The 9,667-nt window shown below is 50.9% G+C and overlaps 1 protein-coding gene across 1 annotated transcript in view; it reads right to left on the reverse strand.

Moving 5' to 3' along the window:
- The window catches only part of NELFB (negative elongation factor complex member B), a 20,295-nt gene that overhangs the window by 2,064 nt on the left and 8,564 nt on the right, over window positions 1-9,667 (reverse strand). The window contains exons 6-11 of the mRNA XM_012808262.2: window positions 7,380-7,565; window positions 6,740-6,852; window positions 5,338-5,440; window positions 5,035-5,130; window positions 4,510-4,652; window positions 4,308-4,414 (exon numbers count right to left, since the gene is read on the reverse strand). Of these exons, the coding sequence (XP_012663716.2) occupies window positions 4,308-4,414; window positions 4,510-4,652; window positions 5,035-5,130; window positions 5,338-5,440; window positions 6,740-6,852; window positions 7,380-7,565 (748 nt within the window). The remainder of the gene's footprint in view (window positions 1-4,307; window positions 4,415-4,509; window positions 4,653-5,034; window positions 5,131-5,337; window positions 5,441-6,739; window positions 6,853-7,379; window positions 7,566-9,667) is intronic.

The following is a 9,667-nucleotide window of genomic DNA, read 5'->3' on the forward strand; positions in this document are numbered from 1 at the left end:
AAAAAAAAAAGAAACACAGCCGAATGCCAAGGCACCCATCTCAACAGAGTTCTACCCAACTATTGTCTGAACTATTCCACAGAAAGAGAGCAAAGGAAAATGTTCAAATTATTTTTGTGAAGCCAAACACCAAACATGATAGAGATAGCCAATGTACTCAAAGACAAATCTTGTCTGGACTAATGGCACAAAAGCTGAAGCCACTAGGAGCCTTGGGGCTCACAGGGTCACCTGCAGGGAGGGAGAATGGTCTCTCCCATCGACTGATGACAGAAGTACCCTGGCCAGGCCACTGGGTAGGGAGCACAGATGAACATAGGACATTTCCCAACACTGGGAGCAAAAGGCCTAGACATAAGCACAGACCTGACAGAGGCCATGTGTACCCATGGAGTGACCAGAACAAGTCAGGGACACGTAGGCCTCCCAGATGCACTCCTGCCACACATCTGATGGGGTCTCAGCCCGTCATGGTCATAGGATATTCAGGTAGGCACATCATCCTGACCACCAAGATCCCAACTGGTAAATGCCCTGCTTCCTCCAACCAACTCTAAGTCCTATGGGTTAAGAGAAGGACACACCAGGTGCCAATGGGAAGGCAGCTCTCACTCCAGCCCTGATTTTTTTTTTTTAAATTTTAAAGATGAAGGTCTCACTCTGTCACCCAGGCTGGAGGATAGTGGCAATCATAGCTCACTGTAGCCTTGCACTCCTGGGATCATATGATCCTCCTGTCTCAGCCTCTCGAGTAGCTGGAACCACCATGCCAGGCTTTCCAATCCTGATTTGAACCACTGGTACAAAATGTTGTAAGACAAACAGGGAAATGTCGGCATTTGACATAAAGAAATTGATGAACCCAACTTAAAGTTGGGGACCATGGTCTGTGGCTAGTGTTTAAAAGACCCTTCTCTTCTTTTTTTTTTTTTGCAGTTTTTGGCCAGGGCTGGGTTTGAACCCTCTACCTCCACGTATGGGGCCAGCGCCTTACTCCTTTGAGCCACAGGCGCTGCCCAAAAGACCCTTCTCTTATAGAGAGTCCTCCTAACTCGTTTAGAGCTAGCATGTCGTGATGTCTCAGATTTATGTGCAGACATCATGCTGAGGGACAGACAGCCAAGCACAGATCCTGTGGAGGTTGGCGACTGCCCTGGGTCTGCACCATACCATACTCTTTTTTTTGTTTGTTTTTGAGACAGAGTTTCACTTGTTGCCCTCTGTAGGGTGATGTCATGTCATAGCTCACAGCAACCTCAAACTCTTGGGTTTAAGTGATCCTCTTTCCTCAGCCTCCCAAGTAGCTGGGACTATTGGGAGGCCATTTTATAGGGACTATAAAATACCCAGCTAGTTTTAGAGACAGGGTCCTGCTCTTGCTCAGGCTGGTCTCAAACTCATGAGCTCAGGCAATCCATCCATCTCAGCCTCCCAAGTGCTGAAATTACAGGTGTGAACCACCATGCCCAATCTCATACTGTACTCTTGACATTTCATTTGTTCAGAAATTCTCATAATAAATGTAATAAAAATCAAGAGGAAAGAATTCTAAAACTCACAATGCTTTCGTACTAGAACCCACTAAAACCATAAAAATAAGCAAGCCAAAACATTATTAAAAATATACATCTCAGCTTGGTGCCTGTGGCTCAAGTGGCCAAGGCGCTAGCCACATACACATAAGGTGGCGGGTTCGAATCCAGCCTGGCCTGCCAAAACAACAATGACGGCTGCAAGCAAAAAATTGCCAGGCATTGTGGCGGACGCCTGTGGTCCCAGCTACTTGAGAGGCTGAGGCAGGAGACTTGCTTGAGCCCAGGAGTTGGAGGTTGCTGCGAGCTGTGATGCCGCGGCACTCTATCCAGAGGGATAGCTTGAGGCTCTGTCTCAAAATAAATAAATAAATATTAATTAAAAAAATATATACATCCCAGGCTGGGCGCAACGGCTCACTCACACCTGTCATCGTAGCACTTCGGGAGGCCAAGGTGGGTGGATTGCCTGAGATCACAAGTTCGAGACAAGCCTGAGCAAAAGCAAGACCCTGTCTCTACTAAAAATAGAAACACTGAAGCAAGAGGATAGTTTTAGCCCAAGAGTTGGAGGTTGTTATGAGCTGTAACACCACGGCACTCTACCTAGGGGGACAGCTCGAGACTCTTGTCTCAAAAATAAAAGTATCCGGCTCAGCGCCTATAGCTCAACCGGCTAAGGCGCCAGCCACATACACCTAAGGTGGCGGGTTCGAATCCAGCTGGGGCCAAACAACAATGACGGCTGCAAGCAAAAAATTGCCAGGCATTGTGGCGGACGCCTGTGGTCCCAGCTACTTGAGAGGCTGAGGCAGGAGACTTGCTTGAGCCCAGGAGTTGGAGGTTGCTGTGAGCTGTGATGCCGCGGCACTCTACCCAGGGGGACAGCTTGAGGCTCTGTCTCAAAGAAAAAAAAAATAATAAAAGTGTCCCAGCAGTAGGGCAGTGATATCATGACCCAGGGGACATGACCCAGAGGCAGGATAAATCACCCTGCATGTTTCTGGCCTGTTTCTAGCCCCATGGAGAGAAGTACAGTCACACCCAGACACCAGGCACACTCCAAGAAGCACACCATTAGGTGATTTTGTCCCTGTGCTCACAAACCCAGATGGCACAGCCTACCATACACCCAACCTCCTAGCATAGCCTGCAGCTCCTGGGCTACAATAGAATACTGCTGGCAAGTGTGACAAAATGTTATTTGTGCATGTAAACGTAGGAAAGTTACAGTAGGCCAGGTGAGGTGGCTCACACCTATAATCCCAGCACTCTGGGAGGCTGAGGCAGGTGGATTGCCTGAGCTCATGAATTTGTGACCAGCCTGAGCAAGAGTTGTGGCAGGTGCCTATAATCCCAGCTACTCAGGAGGCTGAGGCAAGAGAATCACTTGAACCCAGCAATCTGAGGTTGCTGTGAGTTGTGACACCACAGCACTCTACCACGGGCAACAAAGTGAGACTCTGATACAAAAAAAAAGTTAGCCCTTTTCTGTCTCTAATTTCTCTGTCCATCTATCTCTTAATATCTCTGTTTCTGTCTCTATCTCTGCCCCTATTTTCTTTTTTCTGAGACAGAGTCTCACTCTATTGCCCTGGGTAGAGTGCTATGGTGTCATAACTCACAGCAACCTCAAACTCCTGGGCCCAAGCAATCCTTTTGCCTCAGCCTCCTAAGTAAATGGGACTACAAGCACCTGCCAACACCCACCTAGTTTTTTTATTTTTAGTAGAGATGGGGTCTCATTTTCACAGGCATGAAGAAATCACACCTGGCCTTATCTCTCCCTCTTAACGTCTCTCTCTGCCTCTGTGTCTTTACCTCTGTCTCAATGTCTTTGTCTCTCTTTTATTATCTCTGTATTTCTGTCTGTCTCTCCCCCCACCCTGTGCACCATGCCTTACCCTCCCAACTTCTCTCCACCAGATGCAACCACTTGGCCATGGACTCCCAGCCTACAGAACTGTAACCAGCTCAGTGGTTAGGGCACTGGCCACATACAGCAAGGCAGGTGGGTTCAAACCTGGTCCAGGCGTGATAAACAACAATGACAATTTCAACAACAACAAAATAGCTGGGCGTTGTGGTGTGCACCTGTAGTCCCAGCTACTTGGGAGGCTGAGGCAAGAGAATCGCTTAAGACCAAGAGTTTGAGGTATGAGCTGTGATGTTATAGCACTCTACCAAGGGCAACAGTGAAACTCTGTCTCCAAAAAAAAAAAAAAAAGAAAAGAGGATGGCGCCAGCCCCATATGCTGGAGGTGGCAGGTTCAAACCCAGCCCCAGCGAAAAAAAATAATCTGCAGATCTTTCTAAAGAAATCTCCAAACCCCAGACAAGACCTGAATCAGTTAAGCCCCAGCCCCCGGGGCCACATCACAGTGAGAACAAAGTGCTACAGAGGCCCTATCTCCCCAGTAGACCTGCAGCTTTACTTTTGAAGGGGTCCGCTCAGACCCCTTCATCTTCTTCCTAGCTAACAACAACCCCTCCTCCCTTGGGGCTAGGGCTTGTCCCGGGAGGAACTGGTAAGTGAGCACTTTCCTCAAATATCTCTTTGAACCTGCTGCCAGTCAGGATAAAATAAGATGTAGCTCTTGCATAATTTTTTTGTGGGAAAAAACTGTAAGATTCAGGGAGGAATCTGAAAACACAAAGCTGAGCCCTCTCTCACTTTCCTACTAGAATAAACTGCAGACAAGATGTGAAGGGGACAACCAAGCTAGCCGAGTCTGGGGCAGACTCTGTAGTGGGTCTTAGGTGGGGAGGCCTCACCTAGCCCCGGCAGCAGGCGCAGGAGGGCGTTTTTGTTCCTCTGCTTGGTGACGTGCAGGACGTAGTACAGACCCACCTCGCAGGCCATGCGCTGCTCTTGCAGAAACCTGCGGGCCAGGGCATCGTCACTGCCCACCCTACAGCAGCGCAACCCTCCTGGATGCCCCCGCTCACCCACTGCCCCTAGAGCCCATGGCTATACTTAGTGAAGCTCTCAGGAAGCGTGTTTGGATACATGACGGGGACTTTTTCCTCAGCTGGAAGTTTCTGGTCCACGTTGAAGGTATAGTCATCCACCACAAAGGACATAAGCATCGGCAGGAACCTGGTGATAAGCTCCACCTCCTGGGGGAGGGTGTGAGCCTGCTGACCTCCAGACTCTGCCCCCACCAATCCCCTGCTCTCCTAGTCCCCGGGGTCCCTCCTTCCCACCTCCAAAGACCACCACCCAGTGTTGTCTCCTTAAACCCCCAACCTGGCTGGGAGCCTGGCTGCCCAGATGAGCCCCTCCCAGACCAGGTCCACCTGGACTAGCAGCCACTCTCTGGCCAACCACAGTCCCTGGAAATGCCCCAGGATACCCCAGCAGACGTTTTCACAAAGAGAAGCTGGTGCCTCTAAAAAGGAATCTTCAGGACCAAAGGGCCTCAAAAACTACCTAGCTCACTTTCTACTCCCCACGTATAGCCTTGTGTGAAAGCAGAAGGCCCCATGAGTGTCACGTTACCATCTTAGGCTCCTTGAAGACCTGACTGTCGATCATGTCCCAGGCACCCTGGCCCAGCGCCAGAAGCCGGAGCAGCAGCAGCAGGTCTGGGCTGTCCTGCAGGGGACAGCAGCCTCAGTGCCTGCCACTAGGGCTTTGCCATCTTGGGGCTCTGACCCCACTTTGTTACCCAGCAAGGTCCTTGGTGCTCAAGACTAGGAGGAGACGTCAATCTCACACATGGGAAGTGTGGTCTTCACCTGGTGCAGCTACGAAAGCCACACCACACAACCACCCAAAAGCTACTGCTAAGCCTGTGCTCACCCTAGGTAGTGTCTCCTGGCCAACCAGCTCCTGCAGGTGTCTGATGGTACTCAGAGCCAGCGTGTTGATGGCGAACGGATCACACAGGATCATGGACAAATCCCTGGGAGGAACCAGCCCTCGGCATGAACTCAGGAAGCCCAGCTGCCCCCAGGGACCTCAGGGACGAGCTGCAGGGAGCCGGCCTCTCTGCATATGGAGCAGACCAGTTCCAATTCCATTCTGGATTTCTTTCAAAGAAAAGCTTAAGGTTCATAATTTATCTTTTTTTTGAGACTGAGTCTCACTCTGTCACCCCAGCTACAGTGCCATGGCGTCAGCCTAGCTTACAGCAACCTCAAACTCCTGGGCTCAAGTGATCCTCCTGCCTTCCAAGTAGCTGGGACTACAAGCATCCACCATGACACCCAGCTGATTTTTCTATGTTTAGCAGAGACCGCCTCTGGCTGTTGCTCAGGCGGATCTCGAACTCCTAAGCTCAAATGATCCTTGGCCTCCCAGAGTGCTGGGATTACAGGTGTGAGCCACTGTGCCCAGCCGTCAAACATCTTTCAAATTAAAGAGTTAAGAAGATCCCAGCACTCTGAGAAGCTGAGGGAGGTGGATTGCTTGAGCTCAGCTGGAGACCAGCCTGAGCAACACCAAGACCTTGTTTTTCAAAAAAATAGCTGAGATCGCTGTGAGCTTCAAAGCCACAGCATTCTACCAAGGGCAATAAAATGAGACTCTGTCTCAAAAAAAAAGAAAAAAGGAAGATCCCAGCACTCTGGGAGACTGAGGCAAGTGGATCACTTGAGCCCAGGAATTTGAGACCTAGGTGGCAAGAGTGAGACCCTATCTCTACTAAAAATAGAAAAACTGAGCCAGGGGGATCACTTGAGCCCAGGAGTTCAAGGCTGCTATGAGTTAAGATGATGCCACTGTACTCTACCCAGGACAACAGAGTGAGACTCTGTCTCAAAAAAATAATAAAAAGAAGTCAGAAAAAAAATGAATGTCACATTTTGGCTCTGAAAACATGACTCAGACTCTATGACATTCAACCAGGGCCCCCCAGAGACAATTCTAACACGGAAAAGTGACAAGTTGGACCAGTAACACCTGTGTACCAACCCTCAGCTTACAGACAGGCCCTGTACCACTGTGGACATCAGAGACCCTGGGCCCTGGGCACCTGTCTTCCCAGGACCCATTGTCCTGAGGGCTGTGCAGAGCAAGGGGGGTCCTCTGCTACCCAGACTCATCCCAAGCAACCACATGCCTCAGCATGGGCCGTGAGCCTGGCACAGCTCTCCTGAAACTGAAATAAACCCCAGCTCCCCACGGTGGGACCCAGCATGCTCTAGGAGACACCATGGGACAGGGCCCCCAGGAGCTGCGAGCCTGTAGAACCAACCCTCACCCGAGGACCTGCTCCTGGCCCTTCTTCACTCCATCCAGAAAGCCCTGCAGCTCCCGTGCTCTCTTGCTGTCCACAAACCGCTCTCGGATGCAGGCGTCCAGGCACCAGGTGAACTGCAGGGAGGAAGCAGAGTTGAGACTCATTCAGAACCTCCCAATATAGCCAGAGACAGACCCTGAAACCCAGAGACAGACCCTTGCCTCACTCTGCCTTCCTGGTGACCACAAAGAGCACACCCATGACTCAGGAGAAACGTAAGGGTTAGCTAGGCAGGGAGGAGGTGACACTGTTTTTTTTCTGAAGAAGGGTTCCTCATGACAGCCACTGCAGCCCTCCAACCAGGTGGCATCAGAGTCCCTGAGAGCTCTGGGCTAAGGGAGGGCCAGAAGCAGGCTAGAAAGATGGGAGGAGACCAGGACAACAGTGCAGTATAGCCACAGGCCCTGTACCCTCTGGAACAGAGAAAGGGCTAGAAGTGGTGAGAATCACAGGAATGGAAAGGTCTCTGGCCCCTAGTTGGGTCTGCAGAGGTGCTGAGGGGGCAGCAGACAGCATGATAGATGGACAAAGCACAGATGGGCCCCAGACCATCTGCAACCAAGAGGAAAGAAGTCAGAAGAGGAGGGCAGGGCAGTGCTACCTTGTGGCAAGGGTCCACGGTACAGATGTCACCCACATCCAGGTCATGCAGGGACATGAGCAGCTCAGCTCGCAGAGTGCAGTAGTGCACGTTCCTCGTGCGCAGGAAGAGCGTGCGCAGGAACTGCAGCACCATGTCGTATAGCTTCACGTTCCGGCCCACCATCTGCGTCAGCTTCTGCACCACCTGGTGGTGAGAGCAGCCCTCAGGCCCTGTCCCAGGGGCACACAGTCATCACACAGAACCCAAGAACATCTGTCCTTTCTACTTTTTTTGGTATAAAATATTTCTTTCTCCCTTGTGAGATGCTGGCACCCTGTCTGATGGTGGCAGGTTCTGTTATTTTTAGAGTGCTTAACCCACATCAGTCCCCATGGTTCTCTGAAAAGCTACTGGTCTGTGAGCCACTGTGACCCCCTGCCAGTACCCTGACCCCTTATCTGTGAGGTCAGGTGGTGCTAGGCCCAGAGGCAGCTCTAAGAGGAAGAGCCCTACTGGCACAGGAAGGAGGCCACCCCTGTGTGGCCTAGGCATGGACACACAGCCATGATGCCACTGCCTGAGGGCCTGGGTCAGACCTATGTGGCCTTGCTGCCCTTCACTCAAGGCTGCCCACCTGCCCCAGGCTGGCTCCTTTAGCTTGAAACTGTGTGGCCCCCTCTTGTCCCACGGCCAGCACCCAGGGACACAGAGTGGAGGCCACAGCCCCCAGAGTGTGGAGCACAAACACCAACATGCAAGTCTCCCCACCCACTGATGGGTCTTGCAGAGACACAATGCCCACTCCTTAGCAGGGGTCACCTGTCTCACCTTCCCTCAGACACAGGACTCTTAGGACACCCCCATCCTGCTGCTTCAGCTGACCAAGGAAGCTCTACTCAGCTGCTAACTAGCCATGGCTAACAACCTTGGGCCCAGGGTGTGAACGATACCCAGGGCAAGCCTAAGATGGTGGGCACCAGGCAGGACATAGCAAGTGGTAAGGGAAGCAAGGGGTGGCAGGAACCAGTGATCGACTAATCCAGCAGTTCACCAGCCAGGGCTCCTGCCAAAGATTCTTGTCACCAGGTCTTAAGTTCACCTGATGAGCTGAATCTGCACAAACCCCTCTATTCAGGGCTGAAAGTGCCTGTCTGCAACCTACACCTACCTCACACAGGAACAACCCATTCATAGGCCACCTAGAGACAGACAATCCAGACAACCAACCCACATCCAGGGACCACAAGACAATGTCACCCTGGCAAGCACTGGAAAATCATACACTATCAACAATAATGACTAAAAAGTTTCCGGAGAGAAGAAAGGCCACCAACAAAGTAATAAGAATCTGAGCAGTTAAGACTTACCTGCAAAGGCAGATGCTAGGAAACAGTGAAAAGGACCTTCAAAATGTTTAAACTAGAATTCTAAATTTACCCAATCAACTATGTAGTCTAAATAAAATAAATCTCAGCTGTGTTAGGACTCTGAATGCTTTTACCAAGGTTTTTTTGAGGATGTACCCCAATGAAAAGAATGAAACCAAGAAAAAGAAAGCTGAGGAACATAAAAAGTGAGGGCAGTGAGGACAGGATATTGTGGTTGGGCACAGTGACAGTGGCATGCACCTGTAGTCCCAGCTACTTGGGATGCTGTGATGGGAGGATCATTTGAGCCCAGGGTAATAATAGGACACCACCCAAAAAAGAAAAAAAAAAATAACCCACAATGCAGGCCACTGGCTAAGCAGCAGACTCAGAAACAACCCATCATGTTAGAGCAGAAAGTCCAGGAAGAACCTAAGGTCTGAGACAAGAGAGGAGAGCCAGGATGTGACATAAAATCAGAAAGACAACTGGAACCTCAGGGAAAACAGAGCCCAGAAGCCCACTGTCTTTCCAGTGAGCAGAAGCCAGGAACACAGTAGCACTACACCCACTCTGTGATAGATCGGGAATAGGTACATGGGATCAAATGCCATGGATACCTCCCTCCAGGAACACCAGCTTTGTGAAATGACCCAGAAACACAAACTCCACAATGGGGGCCTCCAACAGGGCCTCAAGGGCCCCTATCAGTGAAAACCACAATGTGGGCTCAGCACCTGTAGCTCAGTGAGAAGGGCGCCAGCCACATATACTGAAGGTGGCAGGTTCTAGCCCAGCCCAGGCCTCCTAAACAATGACAACTGCAAACAAAAAATAGCCAGGCGTTGGGGCAAACGCCTATAGTCCCAGCTAGTTTGGAGCCTGAGGCAAGAGAATCGCTTAAGCCTAAGAGTTGGAGGTTGCTGTGAGCTGTGATGC

Source organism: Otolemur garnettii, unplaced genomic scaffold (assembly GCF_000181295.1).
Source record: "Otolemur garnettii isolate 467f Iridium unplaced genomic scaffold, OtoGar3 scaffold00087, whole genome shotgun sequence".
In the NCBI taxonomy this organism is placed as follows: Eukaryota; Metazoa; Chordata; class Mammalia; order Primates; family Galagidae; genus Otolemur; species Otolemur garnettii.